This window comes from Camelus dromedarius, chromosome 32 (genome assembly GCF_036321535.1).
Source record: "Camelus dromedarius isolate mCamDro1 chromosome 32, mCamDro1.pat, whole genome shotgun sequence".
Taxonomy (NCBI): Eukaryota; Metazoa; Chordata; class Mammalia; order Artiodactyla; family Camelidae; genus Camelus; species Camelus dromedarius.
This window is the reverse complement of record NC_087467.1, coordinates 14,799,149-14,818,422: the sequence shown is the minus strand read 5'-3', so window position 1 is coordinate 14,818,422 and position 19,274 is coordinate 14,799,149. Positions and strand designations below refer to the sequence as shown.

The following is a 19,274-nucleotide window of genomic DNA, read 5'->3' as shown; positions in this document are numbered from 1 at the left end:
GTGGGGAGGATGCTGACCCCAGTCAGGAGACCCAGGAAGCTCATACATGCACCGCCCTGGGTCCCCAGTCACTCTCTCTTAGTGTCCATCTAACACCATCACTGTTAGGCCAAATGCTCCCCAGATGCTTCTATAGGAGTGTCTGAGGGGAAAAGATTGCTTTCCTGAGCAGTGAACAAGTGACTTCTGCATGCACATAACAACCACACTTCTGAGTACTGACAGCGTGCCCCGGGGCTTACACACACGATTGTGAGTGAACCTCGGAATGTGCCTCCCGCCCCGAGCACAGTACAGTCATTATCCGTATTTCACAGATGTGGAAACTGAGACCCAGAGAGGTGAACTCGGCCAAGATCCACAACAGCCTGGTGAACAGCAGAGCCCCATACTCGGTTTCTAGTCTTTCCATCAGCACCTCAGCTCTTCGTTTTTAAATTTTTATTTGTGCTAAAATACACATAACATAAAAGCTACCATTTTAACCATTTAAAAATATTTTTTAATATTATTTTTAGATTTCTTTTGGGGGATAGGTAATTAGGTTTGCTTATTTATTGTTTAGAGGAGGTACTGGGGATTGAACCCAGGGCCTCACGCATGCTAAGCATGCACTCTACCACTTGAGCTACACCCTCCCCCCTGCCACCTTTACCACTGTTAAGTGTGCAGTACAGTGGCATTAAGTATATTCACACTACTGTGCAGCCATTACCACCATCCATCTCTAGAGCTCTTCATCTTGCAAAACTGAAACTCTACCCATTAAACAATAATTCCCCATTCCCCTCTCCCCAGCCCCCAGCAACCACCATTCCACTTTCCATCTCTCTGAATCTGACTATTCTAGACAGTGGAATCAGACGGTATCTCTCTTTTTGTGACTGACTTATTTCACTTAGCCGTGATGTCTTCAAGTTTTATCCATGCTGTAGCAGGTGTCAGAATTGCCTAACTTTCTAAGGCTGAATAATGTTCCATTGTATATATACAACACATGTTCTTTTTGTCCATCAACTCACGGGAGGACACTTAGGTTGCCTCCCCTTTTGGCTCTTGTGAATATGCTGCTGTGTTTAATTCTTAACTGTTAAGATACACTGAGACTTGGAGATTGTTAAAGGAGGGCGCACAGCCATGGGCTACCTGACACTCCCCAACCTGGGTGGATCTGCCAAGTACCATGTGGCCCATCAGCCCACTGGAGAAGGTGCCATCTCACTGGCAGGGGAGAGTGATGCTCAAAGCCAAAACCTCCTGCAGGTCGGCCAGTTGGAGAGCCACAGCTCCACACTGGCACACCTGATGAGAAACTTAGGTATTTGATGCCAGTGTGTCTCTCTGAGCCTTAGGTTCTGGAAAACAAGGTTCTTTGCATCCAAACTGCTCAGTCCAGACTTGACTGTGGGATTGCCCAGCTGGACCGAACGTGTCCTGGGATTCTACTGACTCATCTGCCAACGCCTGCCGGCTTCTCCACCCGCTGGTTCTGAGCGTCACTGGGTATGAGCCGTGTTCCCTCCCGAGGTTACCACCACCCCAGGGTTTTTGGAAATGTGAGGGGGCACTTCTGATGGTCATAATGATCTGTCTGGGGGACACTACTGACATTGAACATGTGGGACCAGGGACATGCAGCGTCCTGCCATGTGTGAGGCAGTCGCCCACCACAAGTAATTGTCCTGTATCCTGAATCACTTCCAAACATCTCATTAAAACGTATCTTGAAATAAAAAAACTTCATTATAATTATCTGGGCCTAAAACCTAATTATGTTTTACAAATGAACACAAAGTAATCTTGCATGGTTTTCACCTGCACCAGATTTTCCAGGAATGCAACTATTGAGTAAATTGAGGGAGACTGTATTTTTTTACACTTGGAACTTTACCTAGAGTTGTTCACCATTTTGGAAAATCACGGCAATCTCAATCCTAGTATTTGAGTTGCAAAAAAATAATGTACAACTTTATCAGCTGCATTTAAATTGCCACATTCAAGAATCTACTTTAAGGGCAATCCTACCTCCTCACAGAAGGGGTCTATGTCCCCCACTCTCTCCACCCGACCTGTGTTAAATCTTCTAGTGCAGTCCTGTTCCAGTATTCATATATTGAAATATACATCATTTTTTTTTTATAAATTTCTCTTCTTTTATTTCTTCTTTTACATCCAAAGCATGATTATTACATTTATTTTTAAACATGACATGTGCTGGTTGATTATGTTAGACTGCAAATCCTCGTGCAAAACTCTTGGGGCCAAATGTGTTTCAAAATTCAGAATTTTCCAGATTTTAGACAAGCAGTATGGGGCACCTACAGTATGTTATGTAACCCCTCTGCAGGCTCTAGAACAGCAGCCTATAATCAAGCACACATATTTCTACAGCAAAACATATAAACAGACACATAGAGTGGGATGAATTAAGTCTACGTATAGCTTCAGATCAGCTCAGGGCAGGTTTTGCTGACAAAACACCAAAAAAACAACTTTGGATTTTCAAAGTGTTTTGGATTCTGGATAAGGTATCGTGGCCTTCTATTACCTGTGGCTCTCGGTGAAGACAATACAATGAATGCGGCAGTTTAAGAACAAGGCACTGGGTCATTGCACCAAAGCCATCACAAGCAATGTCCCCGAGGTAACTGACCGCACCTGACGGCTGCCCCAAGCAGGGCGGGTAGGTGTTCTGTGAGCTCAGCACTGCTGGCATTCCAGGCTCCTCTCCCTCACTCTCTGCCCAAAGGTAGGCTGTTCTCTTTGTCTGAAATCCCACTTTATCCCCTTGTTCTCCAGGTGAGGGATTCCTTCTCAAAGCCCCAGGTTAAATGTCACCTATTTATAGGACTTCCTGGAAACTTCCCAACAGCATCTGTCACTCCCTCCGGCGAGATTCCTGTAACTCTTGGTGTATTCATTCATTCCAGAAACATATTTTTTGAGTGCTTACTATGCGCAAGAGACTGGGCTAGGCTGAAGAACATGGACCCTATATGACCTTGGATTTCATGGGATGTCTCCGAAGGCCCTGCTCAGGGCATAAGACACTCATCGGGCCCTTGTCCTTGCCACTGGAGCAAAGGTCCCCTCCCAGAACAGTTCTGTTCCCACAGAGACAGGAACTCACATTTGTAGGGCAGCTACTTGATGTGCCAAACACTCTGCAAAGTTCTCTTCTCTTCAGAAAGGGGCTACTTCCTGGTGTGCCCAGGAGACAAAGTCCCAGGATAAATGTGCTGCGTCTTTCTAGAATTTTAATTGCATTGAAAGATTTGGAAGGGAAAGTTAATTAGTGTAAGGTAAGTAATTTAAAACATTATTTTTACATTAACTCAACTGTGGATATATTATAGAGCAGAATGCTAAATTAACACACATTGTTCTTAATTTATTATTTGAAGAGGTAATATATATTCATGAAGCAAAATTTGAAAGGTATAAGAGAGTCTAGAATGAAAATATACCCCTCTCTTCTCCAAGCACCCGGCTTCACTCCCAGGAGGCAGCCACTATTTCCAGATTCTTGGGATTCCTCCCAGAAATCATCTATACATAGTACAAGCTAAGTACCTACGTATGTGGAATTTTTTTTTTTTTTTGGTATATATTATGAGCACAAAATACACAATGCCCCTCAGCTTGCTTTTTTCAGATAACACTACGTCTTGGAGACCTTTTCATAAATGTTCATAAACAGTTATTTCATTCTTCGGGGGGAGGGTGGAGCTCATTGGTAGAGCACACGTCTAGCACGTGTGAGGTCCTGAGTTCAATCCCGAGTACCTCCATTAACAATAAATAAATAAACCTAACTAGCATCCCCAAAAGTTATTTCATTTTTTTGAATAGCTGCACAATTTTTCTCTGTATGGATGTGCCAGAATTTGTTAACCAGCCCGGGGATGGTTATTTTCAATACTTTCCTATTACAAATGACGCTTCAACAAACGTAACCCTGAATACTCTTCATTTGTACATGTGTGAGTGTATCTGCAGGATAAATTCCTGGAAGTGGGTCACATGGAGCACCACACAGCCCACTTGCCCTCTGAAGAGCTCTCCCAGTCCACACTGTATCAGGGTCTCTGCTCCCTGATCCCTCAGCCAACGCACCACAGATAATAACGTGTCCTCAAACTTTCTGACCTTGGCCAGTCTGGTAGGTGAAAACTTGTATCTCATTAGAGTTTTTATTTGCTTTTCTTAAATTATGAAGGACATTGCATATCTTTTTTTTTAGATGTTCAAGACCCATTTGTATTTTGTATTCTGGGAACTATTTCTTCAAATCATTTGTCCCTTTTTCTACGGAATTGTTGACTTTGTTTCTTATCAATATTTAAGATTTCTTTAAATATGAAGGAAGGGTCCTTTCTGAGATGTGAATTGCAAATATTTCCCTCTAGTACGTTTGTCTTTTGATTAGTTTGGTTCCTTCCCTTCACCGCCCCTTCCCTTTTGGTCATTTGTTTTATACACACACACACACACACACACACACACACACACACACACACACTCATATATAAGCTGAATTTACCTTTGCTTTCATAGCTTCTGGGCTTTATGCCGCATTTAGAAAGGCTTCTCCCCTGTCTGGGATGATTTAAAAAATATTCTCTCACTGATTCATTCCACCAAAAATGGATTAAGTTCTCTCTGCCAAGCTCTGGTTTAGGTGCTGGAGTTGCAGTGCTGAACTCAGCATACCATGAATACATGTTCCGGGTTCTTTTGCTAAAGTCTTTAGCACTTGTCCTAACTACCTTGATGATTTCATTTTTTTGCATTTAAATCTTTCTTCCATCAGGAATTTAACCCAATGTAAACTGTAAGGGATCTTTTTATTTTTTCCCAACTGGCAACCCAGCCAATTCCAACATCACTGACTAAATAATTTCTTATCTTTACTAGTTTGAGATGTCAGTTTTATCATATGCTAAATTCCCATAGCCCACACATTTCAATGCTAAAAAGAAGACCTCAAATAAATGTCCTGCTTCAGGCTTCACCAACAGACCCTTCAGGCTGTTGGTCTACTCACTTTTGTCTTTAGGAGCACTTGGTGACAAGTCTGAGTACCATTGACATCTTTTTATCTTCTTTAGTCTTCACAAGAGTAACCCCCAAGGTAGAGAGTATATCTCCATTTTCCAAGCAAGGAAATTAGGCCTACAGAAGTTAAGAAGGTGCCCCAGTAGGCTAGATCTTATTTATCTGCCCCATACCTCCCTTCTCCTGGGAATTGCCAGCTGTCCCCCACACCATCTGTCTGCCTCTGGGAGTGAATGCCTGTTAGTCAAGATGAGAGGTCCAGGGCCTGCCCTGCACAAGCCCTGCCAATCAGTCTTTCTTGGTCAATTTGAAATGGAAACCCAGAGGGTCCAGGCTCTGTAGGTTATAAAGGTGGGAATCTGGCAGGCCCACATTTCTTGCCCAGTGGACAAGAGGAGCAGAGTCTGCCGAGGGAGATGATGGGGCCTGAACCAGGCACTGAAGAAGGCTGAGAGCGAGAAAAGGCAGGCCCCCAGGCATTCACATCCACAGTCCTCCGTGTGCCTGGGCTCCAGCTGTATTCCTGTTTCTGTGTCCCTTGAGATCTTCCTATTTCTTTGGATAAATTCTCCTTAGGCTGCTTTGACTTGGGCTTCTGTCACCTGCAATCAAAGGGATCCTAGAAGATGGCCGAAACAAGCCTGGTCCTGGAATAGTTTGTTTCCAACACCTTCTCTCCAGTACATCACAAAAAGGGCCCAGAATGCTGTTTCAGCTCTGAAACTGTGTCTCCGAGGGCAAATGAGTGTGTGACTATGGCCAGTGTGGAAGGCTTCAGAGGCCAGTGTCCTCAGCCATCCACCATGTGAGCCCATCTGTAACTACACCGGGGGATGGTGACGGTACAAACACAAAGCCACCTTCTCTTTCCATCTGATCAAGCTGTGTTTTAGAAAAATGAGATCTTCCTATTTTCCACTGGGCCACTGTGTGACAGTGCAGGAGAGAAACTCATGCCAGAATTTAGCCAGAGTCTTACGCTCTCATCTGCTCCCCTCTCCCTGGGGTACTTTTGGTTCTTTCGGGAATTATAGCTGCCCCCCAGGTTGGAAATCTGGAAGCCAGTTTCTCCTCAATGCCTCTCACCCTTGACCCTTCTTTTCCATTCTCACTGCCAATTCCAAGTGTTACTGCCTCGGGCTCAAATTGTTGCAATAGAGTTCTAACATTATTGTCCCGTGCCTTTGATGGCCTGAAATGCCCTATGTCACATGTACACTAGAGTCCAAGTTCAAATATCACCTCCTCTGGGGGCCTCTCTGACCCCGAGCATTCAGCCGCTCCCTGCTGGCACAGACCTCCACCCTAAGATGTCACAGAGGGAACAGCGTGAGCAGAGGCACAAACCCACGCTCAACTTTTCTGAGCCTCTGTCTCTTTATCAGTCAGACAGGATAAACAGCAGGGCTGTGGTGAGAATTTAATCAAACTAGTAGGTCAGAATGACCGTTTCAGGGCCTAAACATAAAGGGGAGCCCACCTTGTTCCCTTTGCTCTCTTTCCCCAGGTTTCTCAGCAGACTGTTAACTCTCTGAAGCCTGGGACCTTGCCTCACTGGCTGCCTTGCAGAGAGCATGGCATAAAGCAGAGGCTCGATGCACACTGCATGAATGAAAAATAAAGGGAAGACAAAGGAAAAACCCTCTCTGCTCTTAAGTCTCTCTGTTCAACCCCATGTGCACATTTGCCAAAGTAACACTCCTTTGGTTTGGCTTTCAACACACGTGTCACTTCTTGTTTAAAAATCACCTCTGGCTCTCTAGGACCCATAGGTTCAAATTCCTTCTTTTAAGATTCAGGGCCCTCATGATCTGGCTCTAAATTCTGTTTTTTCAACATTCTCTCCCCTTATTCCCTGCTACAGCCCTTTTAATGTAGCTGTTCTGGGAGGTCTATTCATAGCCAGCCACTTTCAAAAAGTCCTTTCCTTTCTTATCCCTGTCTTTGCACCTTCATTCATGCTTGGTTTCCTTACTAGAAGGCATTTCCTTCTCGCTGCCTCCTACCCAGCTGTGGCAGAGACGGCCAGTTGCTTCCTAATATCCCTAAAGAAATTGAAAAAAAAAATCCCCTATAAGTCCACCATTTAACATTTGGTTATATTTTCTTCCAAGCTTTATTTCTATGCATTTAAAAATATTTTAAAAATTATTCATTGGGAAGCAGTGTCTATAATGCCACACACTTATTTCTATTTACATAAGCAAAAAGCAGCAAATAAAAGTCACCATAATCCTACTATCCTATGCAGTGATTTAACTTTCTGGCCACAGGTACTTAAGAAGCACATATTAGTATTTAAAACAATTCCATTCATTTCTTCTCAAAGTTGAGATATTGTGATCTATCTAATTTCTATTCTGCTGCATTTGGCAAGCATTGTTCCAAAAAACATTTTTCATATCATTTCAGAAAGCTTGGTAAAGAAAATTAAAAAAAAATAGACGCACAATATCCCATTGTTTGAGAAAACCGTAATTTTCTGAGTTTTTCCATTGCTCCACATTCAGGGATTTTTTTTTTCAAGCTTCCTTTATTTTAAACAATGTTACAATGAATATTTTTTTGTGCATAAATGTTTGAACTTGTTTCTCACTAGCTCCTTCGGATTATCACAGTAAACTATATTTCTTGAGTGCTCACTGTGTACCAAGCATTAACTGAACTGTTACTGTACTGAATCCTCATAACGATGCCATAAGGTTGATATTATCATTCCCATTTCACAGATGACCTAACTGGAAGCACAAGTAAGCGGGGTAACGTGGGGCCGAAATTTAACCCGGCCAGTCTAACTCCCAAGCCCATGCTCTCAATCGTGAACTCTTTTAAGGCTCTTGATACATTTGCCAAATGACTTTCCAGAAAGGAAAGTTCTAATCTACGCCAGCAGTGTAAGAGTGTCCAGCACTCTTATTTCTCCTTTTTTCAAGTGATTGGTAGGCACGTGCATTTCACTTTCTGTGAGCTGTCTCTTCACGTAGTTTGCTCATCGGTGAACGTTATCACAGACCACTGATTATCCCGGCTGAACTTCCCAGTGGCAGGCAAAGTGATGTTTCCCCCGGAATCTAGCCACGTTTATCCCTCTCTGATGTGAGAGTAACCTGAACAAACGCAAACGCTATAAATAATGCTTTTATTCCTGGGAGACACAGAGCCTTCTAGGCCCGCCAGTTTATGCACACTCTAGAGGGCCCTTCACTGGAAGCCAGTGTGTGCCGGCCACGTGTGAGCTGCATGTTCCGGAGCTATAATTACATAAGAGTAAGAAGTGCTTTTTTTCTTTGTATGTGAGGTTATTCATGCATACCAGTATAATTTCCAAAAAAAAAGGTTAATTTCAAGGAAAATAAAATCAAGAGTTTGCTATAATTCAAGTATAAAAGTAACACAACAAAGAAAATTCACTGATTTTCTTTAAAATGCCAATTTCATAAAAATTCTGCAGGTGGATTTTGGGTGCCATTATGGGCATGAATAATCTCCTTTTGGAAGACTGAAGACCTCCCATGGAAGCACCTGAAATGTATTTTCTTAACACAGTTCTGATGCCAGGTTTCTTCCAGGACAGTTCACGCCTTCGGCAGTGGAACGGGATGGCCAATCGGCAGCGTGCTCCCCTGGGGCTCCTTCTGTAATGACATCAGCCACCATTCACAAGCACCCACCACGTGTTACACACTTAGGAGGTGCACACACGCCTTGGTTCTAATCTGCACGATAACGATGCGAGGTAGACAGGATTTGCTCCAGCCTTGAGAGGAAGAAGCTGAGGCCCAGAGGTCACAGGTTAGTGGGAGAGCTGGGAATCTGAAAACCCAAACCTAGGCCCATTGGCTGCCCCACTCTCAGGAGGGCTTGTGGGCCGGACCATTCATCATGAACGGTTATCCCTCCTCCTCTGCAACTGGCTGGGCTGCATCCACGGGAGAGCTCTGAGGGGCCAGAGGAAAATTCGAAGAGTAAATGCATGTGCACTGCTGTTTTGGATTTCCTACTCTAAAAACACTCTGAAGGTGACGAAGGGTTACTGGCACGTCTCCCCAGATTGACGATGGATCTCAGTCCATTCTTGCCTTGAGCTGTTGTCCTTGGTAAATTAGTAACTCACGCTTACATGACTGTATATACAGTCCAGCGGACACGCCCTATTGTCTAGTTTTCTCAGCTTCTCATACGAATCGTAAAAGTCTGAAGGCCCCACGTTGTACTAGGGAGGTACTGTGGTACAAGATCTTTCTTACTCTTTCCTCCACATAGGGTGAGGGTTCAGAGAACAAATGATCCTGTTTGGGCCCATGGATGAACAAGGTCAGGGGCTGCTGGTGCCAACCCCCAAGGGACGGGCAGGCCCACGGACAGGAGAAGGAGACCTGGAGAGTGGGACCGTGGCCAGGAGCAGGAGTGCCATTTCCCCGGGGCATCTTCTCCTGTGTAGGGACAGGAGAGCATCCTAGGTGGGGGGTGCTGGGGACAAAGGTTGAGACAGCCCCTACTCTAGGTGGTGTGCTGGGGTTTGGTTGAACCCTGTGCATACAGCTGTTTCTCTCTCTTTAAAAAAATACTTATGTATTTGGGTGAAAATATTACCATGACTTCCTCTGCTATTAGCTGGAGGGCTCCAGGATGGGATTATAACCTGTTCTTGTTCACAGGACCTAAGCCAGAACCTAGTGTGAGACTGGCATTTAGGAAATACTGAGATGAGAAACACAAGTAAGTCACATTCTACAAGTCACATTCTGCAATCGGTGGCTGTTTATTACTTATTGAGTTTATTTCTTCATTCAAAAGCCCTGAGCTTCTAGTTAAGTCCTATTTAAATGTTGTATTTAGTCTCAGATGTCTTGGAAAAATTAAGTATGGAAATTAAGGTATCTTTGCCAAATTGTAAAGGGAGAAACAATAACGCCCCCTCCCCCATCAATTTCTATCCCCTCCTCCCAGGACAAAGAAGTGATCCAGAGTCCCCATGGGGAAGGTGAATTTCAAGAGTTGGGGCCTTAACGACTGCCTCTTGGACAGTCTCCATTTCCAATCTTGGAAAATCTAACTTTCATTTGATTAAGGAAAGTAGCAGGTTTCTCACCAACCCTATGCCTATATTTTATGCCTATAAAAAGCAGGCAGCAGCCTGCACTTTTACGGAACATGCAGTAAAATCATCTGTTCTGAACTGGAGCTGACATCCGAAGTGTCTCATGGTCCTGCCTGCCTGGCAGGACTAGTGAAAACTATAAAAACCTAGAACTTAAAACATCCTGGCCTTTGTTAGGGGCACCTTCTATATTTTGCATTTTTCCAGTAATAGCTACCTACCCGAGACCCTCTGCTAGTTACAGCATTATACTATCACTAATCCTCACAACTCTGCAGGGTGAAATATTACTAAACCTACCTTTGCTTATGAGGCAACAAATGCCAACATTTTGTGATTTTTCTAAGCAGGAGTCCCCAAAGGTCATAAGTCTGTAAGGGCCTCGCTGGCATCAGAATCCCGTGTTAATACCACTTAGGTGGCTTCTTTAATGAGTGATATCCACTGTCATCTCTAAGCTAATTTTCAGACTTCTTGGTCTGCTGAATTTTTTTTTTTAAAGGGCCAGTGATTACTTGTAGGTTCTTTTTCTTTCTTTCATTTTTAAATTGACTCCCATATGTGTCAATCAAAGCAGTTCATGCATGCAATTAAAGTTTTCAGAATGGGCTTTTGGAAGGAGCAGTATGGAAGTAAATGGAAAAAAACAAACCCTGGCAAACCAGTAAGAGTTACACTACAAGTTCTAGTCCTCTGTGCCTGCAATCCATAAGGAATTTGCAGAATTTCCTCTTCCTAAACTGTCCTCCTCCTTTTTTCCTTTATTTCCCAAGTCAACTGAAATCCTGGCTCTTGCCTGAGGCCTCCCCTCAGATAAAAAGCTTCTTTTTCACACTATGATAACTTATATAGTCCCAGTCAATTGCTCATTTGATCACTTAATCAGAGTCTGCCTCACATTTTTACTTAAGTATGTCCTGAGCTTCTGGTAGTCACTCAAGGGCACAAGGGCCTTTAAAAGCTATACTTCTTTGTCTACCTTTTGTAGCAAATGGTGCTGTGCACATAGAAGTTGCCTAATAATACTTGATTCATGTATAAATAGGTGAAAAATAAGTGAATTTGGAAAAATTCAGGAGATAAGTAGATTAGGATAATATAAAGAACAGATCTTTTAAAAAGTACTTTAAAGTTTTATAAAATGTTTCTCAAGCAACCTCATTGGTACCTCAGAATAACCCAGAGGAAACTGGCTTAGAGAGGTTAAGAGACTTGCTCTTGAAACCCAGATCCCCTTCCTCCAAAGCTTGTTTTATTTCCATTATAGCTGGCTCTCAAATGTGAGTATGAGATTAAATGCGGAGATGGCCCCCGTCATAAAACATCCTCCCCAGCAGAGGGCACTATAATATGTATGGGTCTTAAGAGTAAATTTGCTTATTGGCCCAGGTAGTGACCTTGGGCAAATTATTTAATTTTTCTGAGCCTCATCTGGAAACTTTTGAAGATAATGACCCCCTCCCCAACTCCCTTGCAGAGTGGTCATAAGGATTAGAAATATTCTGTGGCTAGCACACAATAGGTGAACTACATCTCTCCTGATCCCCATAAAAGCAGTTTGGAGGTTAAATCAATATTAATTCTTGTTTGATGCTTTAATAAATATTTGAAATTATTTTGGATATTTAACTCTTAAAATAGCCTAAGGGATGCATCAAATGGGCAAAGAAATGAATATTGATGAAAAAATTTTAATACCCAGTGCTGGCAAGAGTGAGGAAGCAGATTAGAACAATTTTTCTGGATTAAGAACATGATATGCTGTTCGCCCCAGCATCTATGTAACCCAATAAAATAATATTGGATGGCTAAAAAACAAAGGATGTCATCACTACTCTTTATAACAGCAAAAGACGAAACAACCTAAATGTTCAATGTAGAGCACAGGCTTAATAATGACAGTTTCTCCAACAAACTGAACACCATGCATCAGAATGATGCTATAGAAGAACATTCTAAGTGGAAAAATAACCACAACACAGCAAGCAAAAATCACAAGACACAAACAGCCTGCTTTCACTTTTGTTTAAAAATACACATAGGACAGAAACCAAAATTGTATTAGTTATTTCCATAGGAGATGAGATTATTAGTGAAGCTTTTTCCCCCTACTTCTCTTTGCTTATCTTATTCTCGAAACATTCTGCAATTAACATGTATCCCTACTGTGATTAAAAAAAAAGTTTTTTCTTTCACAAGTGCAGAGTTGTTGTTTTATTTAACATTGCCTGCCAGCACAACCAGGCCAGCTGTCAGGTAAATTAAGTTAGTTGTAATAAAGCAGCTTGGAAGTTTCAAGTAGTTAGTTAAACAGAATAATTAAAATCCTAATGAAATTACACAGAGCTGGTCATTTAGCTGCTGTAAGGTTGCTATAAATACATACTAGGTTCCACTTTTTCAAAAGGCCTAAAAATGGCATAAAATAAAAAATGAACAATTGTCCCTGTAAAGGGCCATGTGCCACGTTTGTCCTAAGCAACTGTAACCTGAACTCACCCATATCTCATCCTCCAGGCTGGCTGCATGTCTCTGGAAGGGTGTATTTGCTCTACATTACTCAATTTACTTTTCTGAACTCGAACTGGAGTGGAATTTCAATGGAGAATTACCCATTAGCAACAAGGCTAAATTTAAACCTTCAGTTAAATTAATCCCTTGATCTTAAACACATTGCTTCTCCCTCAGAAAAGTGTAGAGAGGTTTCTTAGATGTCAGAGTGCAATTCAGTGTGACAATTGTTCCTACTGCATTTGGTAAGTCACCCAAACCGCACAGGGAAACCCGCATTCGTTTTCAGTTCGCTACTGGTACCCAATTCCATCCCCCAGACAGGCATTTGTTGGGGGTAGGGCCGGGGTACAGCACCGGAGACTTCTCGAAGAACCAAAATTTCAACTCTTTAAGAACCATCAAGTCCTTGGACAGGTCTTGATAGAAGACATGGTAGATGCCAAATGGATGTTTATGAAATAAATGACAGAAAGTGTGCATATTGTTTCCAGTTTACATGGGAGAAAAAGAGAACATAACCCACAAAAATTTGAAAGGTGACAAGGGGAAAAGGGTGTGAGGCCATCTTAGCTTACCTCTGTCTTCAGGGAAAACGGAGCACATTTCTGCGCCAAAGTAAAAATTCATATTGGCCTTTGCTAAGAGATGTAAAGCGACAGCACCATCAAACGGAGGTGAGTTAGTCTGGCGGTAGGGATGACGTTTGCGCGCCTGGGGTCTTATGCACACCGGGGTGGGCATTTATGTCTGGGGCTGCATCCTCAGCCTGTAAATGAATGAGACACAAACTCAACGGTTAGAGGCAGCTTCAAGGTAGGACTGTCCACATAAGGGGTGTGGTCCTAACCGTGTGTAACTATAAGGACGTATTTCTCGGGGGCAAACGGCAGCTCGGAGTCCAGTTAACAAACTCGCAGGTCAAATCTGCGTCGCTCTAATTAATTGTCCTGCAGACCCACAACTCTCCCAAGACCACATCCTCATTCCGTGACTCACGGGGTTCTGCTCGCGCCCCCAATCCCAGTCCTAGCGCGGCGGGGAAACGTGCTCGCTTCCCTCACCTGGGCGCGCGCCTTGGGAGCCACCAACTCTCCCCGCAGGAAGCTCAGACTACCTTGACCGCCCGGCGGATCCCTAGCCCCGCCACCCGCTCGGCTTTCCCTTCCTCCTCCTCTTCGTCCTCCTCCGGCCCCCCCGCCTCCCGCCGCCTGCCTCCGCGGTCGCCGCCTGCGGCTTTGTTTTCCTCCCAGGTTTCATTCCCCACACGTGATACTGTGTTTTTGCAAAGAGCGCTTCGGAGCGCGAGCGCGGGGCGCGCGCACCTATAAATACGGACACTCGGGCCCGTGAGCCGGAGACAGCCGGGGCGGGGAGGGCCCGGGACCGAACCCCCAGGCGGCCGGAGGGCGGGCGGATTGCCAGCGAGCCGTGCGCGTGGGCCGGGGCGACAGCGCCCCCCGCCTGAGCACCGAGGGGCGAGCATGGCCCGCCCGCTGGGGGGCCGGGCCGCCGCGCACGCCGCCCGCGCCCCGCGCCCTGCCCAGCCCGGGTCACTGGCGCTCGCGCCCGCCGCTTAGCACTCGGGCGCCGCTCGCTTCTCCCGGCATCGCGGAAATATCGCCGCAGACGGACACAATGGCGGCGACTGCCGCCACCACAGCCGCCACCGCCGGCACGGCCGTCCGCAGCAGCAGCAGCAGCAGCAGCAGCAGCGCCGGCACCGACGCCGCGGGCACCAGCAGATTGCAGCAACCGCCGCCGCAGCAGCAGCCCCAGCCCGCGGCCCCAGCGCCGGCCCAGCCGCCGCCGCCCGAGCCCCCCAGGAAGCCGCGCATGGACCCGCGGCGCCGCCAGGCTGCCCTCTCCTTCCTCACCAACATCTCGCTGGACGGCCGGCCGCCGCTGCAGGATGAGGAGTGGGCTGGCGGCGAGGAGAGCGGTGCGGCCAAGTCGGGCGCCGGCAGCGCCTGCGGCGCGAGGACTCGACTCAGCCTGCTAGCCGCCGCCGAGCGGGGCGGCTGCAGCGCGCTCGCCGCGGCGGGCACGGCGGCGGCGTTGGCAGCTGGATCTGGCTCCTGCTTCCCGCCGCCCTCGCCGCTACCACTCCTGGCCTCCGGCGGCCATGCGGCCGTGCTCGGCCCCGGGGCGGCCCGAGGGTTCGCTGGCCCCTTGGGCGCGGGCCGGGCGTCGGGGGAGCAGTTGCAGACGCCCCGGCTCGCGCCTCTAGCCGCCTGCGCTCAGCTGCAGCTGCCCGACGGGCCTGGGGGCGCCGGGCAGGAGGAGTTGGAGGAGGACGATGCCTTTACCAGCGTACAGGTGCCGGCGGCTGCCTTCTTGGGCTCTGGGACCCCCGGGAGTGGGAGCGGCAGTCGAGGCCGCCTCAACTCGTTCACTCAGGGAATCCTGCCCATCGCCTTCTCCAGGCAGACCTCGCAGAACTACTGCTCCCTGGAGCAAGCGGGCCAGGGGGGCAGCACCAGCGCCTTCGAGCAGCTGCAGAGGTCCCGGTGAGTATCCAGGACGACTCGCGTGCCTTACTTACCTCACGTCTCTGCGGGCTCGCTCACTGCTGCCGGACGCGGGTCGCTCCGACCTTCCCGCGCGCTGCCGGATCCCTGGGCTTCTGGCGCGAATTCCAAACCACGAGGGCACGCGGAAGAGGGAAGGCCCCTAAGGAGCGAGCGCGCGCGCGCGCGCGTGTGTGTGTGTGTGTGTGTGTGTGTTCTCACGTATGTGCACGAACCTGGTACTCAGAGCAGAAGCACCATCCTCTTGCAGTGGTTTCGGAGTTAGGGGTTGCGGCAGCCCATTGAAAAGCGGCACCAAAACCTCCCATTGCAAGGAGGCGATCACGAACTTCCAGAACCCTGGTCCGGACGCGGAGACGCGCTCTCCCCGGCCAGGCAAGACCAGGCGCGGCGCAGAGTCGAGCAGTGGGTCCAGCCGGCGGCTGAGCGGCGCGTGTGAGCCTGAACTTGTCGCAGATACGCCGTGAATCCCTTCTGAGAAGTTCTGCCTGCGCTCAAAGTATTCCTGTGTCCCAGGAAAAGGGCGTTTTCCTTTGCTCTCCTAAGAAAAGTCCTTATATTCCTTTGAACCAGGCCTTGGGGGTGGGGGACAGGGAAGAAATAGGGCTTGAGGATTTTTTCTTCCATTCCAAGATGAATTTGCTGAAATAAGTGAAAAGGTTGTTGTGTTTGCTCACTTAAGTCATCTGCAGGTATCAGGCATCTTAGCAAAAACATGAAATTTTGGACATTTGCTTATTGTTCAGGAAATAGCTAGAGCTTGTCACCGTGTGTTCCAGGGACTCTGGGGACTTAGGTCAGCGTCAGGCAGCGGGACTGAAGGCTGGAAGAGAACAGGGGTGGGGAGCAGGGAGGCTCCCTGGAAGGGAACATCCTCCCTTGCTAGGAAGGCCTCCTATGAAGTTAGTTACAGTCTAGGCTCCTCATGGCTCAGTTATATTTTAACCTCCTGGGGCCTCAGTTTCCCCTTGTGGGACAGGACCGTGTCAGCGCGTTGCAGGCCTCAAGATGAGATGGCAGAACCTTTTCAGTTACACCCTCTTTCCTGTAATGCTCTTCTGAACTTGGGCTTCTTCTGGCCTAAGTAAGAAGGTGGCCTGTTGGAAAACTTAACTTCCTCCCCCAATGGACAGATGGGGAAGAACAAGCTGGGCTCCTCCAGAATTTTGCTCTAAGTCTCTTTCTTCCCAAGTGGTGAAATCATGGCCCTGCTCAGTATATGGCATCCCAGTGTGAGTGCACATGGGCTGCAGGCAGGGGTGTGGAGCCTCAGACAGCCTTGTGACTGCACAGATGATTAGCAACACTGGGCACAGGTGACAGACTGGGCCTGGCATTTCTTGTCAGAGCACGCATCTCTCCATTAGCGGGCCAGTGCACAGGAGGGGAGGGGAATCCCTTTCTGGGCGAGTGGTGCGGACTCAGCAGTTTCAGGACAGCTTGACATCACACACTGGCTCATAATCACTCTATAGTTTGAGCGTAAGCCCAGCTTGTCCAGAGGGTCAGGACAGGAGTTGTAATAAACATGTTACTCTAAGCCAGTGTGCAAGACTGGCCTGTGCCAGGTGGTAGACAGATGTGTTCCTGTGCTCAAAGCAGCTGGAGAACAAATTACTTTACACTTTATCTCCAAATTTTGTTTCCAGGGAAATGGAAGATCTTGTGTGTTAGTGTTTCTTACCTAAGGAATAGCCAGATTTAATCTCTGATCCTATAACTATGAACCCCTTGAATGCTTCACTGATCCCCCCCCAACACACACATTAAGATGAGTTAGTCAATATAAGATGCTTCCTTACCTGACAGCCACATTCATCTTACTACTTCCGAATTATCCGTATCTGGCAACTTGATGGGCATTTTTTTCAAGTACAGCTGTCAACAAAACAGCGTCAAATGTAATGTACAGAGAGGAAGTAAATGGGTAAAACAGGGATTTAAGAAAGGCCCTGAAGAGCTAGTTTGGCCACAAGCTGTCAAAGTAGCCATGAAGTTGAAATCTCCTGGGGCACTTTGTTTCTGACACCACCTAGCTTTCAAAAATTTTGTCTTAAGTCTGTTGGTTTTATGATTGCTAGAGAGTCCTTTCACCTGCCTAGATGAATTGTAATAGAGTATAGACTCATTTGAATAAGGCCCAGGGCCAACTTAAGAGTGTCATTTGCTTTTCTGGTGTGCCTCCCTTTAAGAAATTCTACTACCCTGGGTGGTTCCATATCCTATTTCATAGACGTTCTCCTGGGGTGTTGTTTTTAAAACAAATTATGCTTCCCTTGGACTTGTTCCTTGCAATTTAAGGAATTCTATATAACCTTACTGCTCAAAAGTGTGAGTTCTTGGACCTTCAGAGCTCTTACAGAGGCAAACCCTCAGGCCCCCCTCGAGATTACTTGAGTGCAAATCTGCATTTTAGCAAGATCCCCAGATGATCCAATGATTCATATACAAGTGAAAGTTTGGAAAGCACTGCTGTAGTTAATCTGAAATCTGCCCCCTCCTTTTTTTGTGTGTGGATTTGGGATTTCATATTTTGGGTTGTTATGGGTATATAAAAATCAGAATCCCCTGATCCGAAATTTTGAAACCCTTTTTTTGTTGTTGTTAACTTCTGTTTGGCCACTTGTAAAACTAATCACAATTATTACTTGGATTTCCAACCCTTGAAATATGACAGAGGAAGATTTCAGTGCCCAGGCCTTGGCACAGATGTGTCGATGGATTGCTGACACGATTTCTACACTCTAGGCTGGATATGTGATATTTATCACAGTGAATACTCGTAGCCACCTTATGTGTAGTAGATTCTTTCACAGACCCAGTATTGGCCAGGATAGGACCCTGGCTCTTTGAGATCCAAGCCTGACGTCTTTCCCTCTGCCACTGGACGGTATCACTGTGCCTTGTATGCAGTAGGCCCAAGGAGGATTTTGGAGCTGTTGGCTGTAAATGCTTGTGTGGGATGCTGCAGGCCAGTCAGACTGGTGTGATTCTCTCCTTTCCTAGTCATCCGACCCGCATTTAGTCTCTTTGTTTGGGCCCCCCAGCTTTGCTGCCACTTGCCGGTCTCTACTGAAGTATATAGAGAACCCAGGACCAGGGGCCTCACAGCTGGGGCTCCAGGCCTGCTTGGGAGGCCAGCGTGCTGAGGTTTGCCCTACGGCTAGGTGTCCAGGTGTCAGAGGTGGAAAGCCACAGAGCTGCCTTCTAGCTCGGCACCCTGTTGTGTTTTCTGCTTGGGTGGTGAGCACTGCACGAGGAAAGTGTTAATAGGTGAAATGGAGTGTAAATTTATACAGTGTGTTTTAAGGCTTTCTTTTGCTTTAAAAATTTCGTCTCAGGCAGCAGCTGGCAGCAGTCCTGAGTGACTCCACTTCCTAGCGCTTCTCAATTGCAGCGGCCGCCCTGAAGCTGAGTGGAGCCCAGGTGAACAGATGTGCACTGCCGGCCTGTTGGGAAGGGTGCACGGGGACCTGGGGGTTAATTTAAAACAGCATGAGGGTTTTGCTTCTTAGAACAGCTATGTTAGCCTTGTGCCTTGTGGAGACTTTAGTCTTAAATGGAAAGAGGGCATGTGGTACAGAAGAGCTCCAAGTCCTGGATTCGAATCCTGGTGGCCCTGCACAACTGTGAGCTCGTAAATCAGCCTTTCTGGGTCTGTTTCCTCCGGAGAGACTTGGCCTGGGTCTTGGGCCCTTTCAAGTGCAAACTGCGCCTGCATTTACTATTGAGGGCTGACTGTGTGTGGGCACGTGATGAACGCCTTATGTCATATGTATGTATATGTGTTTAGAGTCACCTGGGGATCTCCAGAAAAGGCAGATTCTTGTCTGCAGGTTGGGGGGCTCGGTTCTGCATTTCTAAACAACTCCCTGGGAGGCAAATGGGCCTCACTTTGAGGAAGGAGGCTTCACTGGGGCTAGGATTGTTGTACTTTTAGGCTGAGGACACCAGGGCTCAGAGAGCTTAAGTAATCTCCTCAAGGTCAGTCATCCATTGGGGCAGAGCTCAGGCTCACACTGACTGCTTTGGAGTGTCTAACCAGCCCTCCCTCTGCAGTGTCCCTCTTGGGG

The 19,274-nt window shown here is 46.8% G+C and overlaps 2 protein-coding genes across 14 annotated transcripts in view; one reads left to right on the top strand and one right to left on the bottom strand.

The window, feature by feature from the left end:
* The window catches only part of LOC105086388 (uncharacterized), a 67,405-nt gene extending 51,764 nt beyond the window's left edge, over positions 1–15,641 (bottom strand). For 8 of the 13 annotated variants that reach the window (XR_010378679.1, XR_010378680.1, XR_010378678.1 and 5 more), the window contains exons 1-2: positions 15,216–15,304; positions 13,249–13,439 (exon numbers count right to left, since the gene is read on the bottom strand). Coding sequence is in view for 4 of the 13 variants with exons in the window: in XM_010976929.3 (XP_010975231.1) it covers positions 13,249–13,414 (166 nt within the window). In the remaining 9 variants the exon portion in view is untranslated. The other 5 variants (XR_010378675.1, XR_010378676.1, XR_010378674.1 and 2 more) reach the window with 5 other exon arrangements.
* CABLES1 (Cdk5 and Abl enzyme substrate 1) overlaps positions 14,233–19,274 on the top strand; it is an 89,497-nt gene continuing 84,455 nt past the window's right edge. Inside the window, exon 1 of the mRNA XM_010976889.3 lies at positions 14,233–15,180. Coding sequence (XP_010975191.3) covers positions 14,309–15,180 — 872 coding nt within the window. The 5' untranslated portion in view covers positions 14,233–14,308. The remainder of the gene's footprint in view (positions 15,181–19,274) is intronic.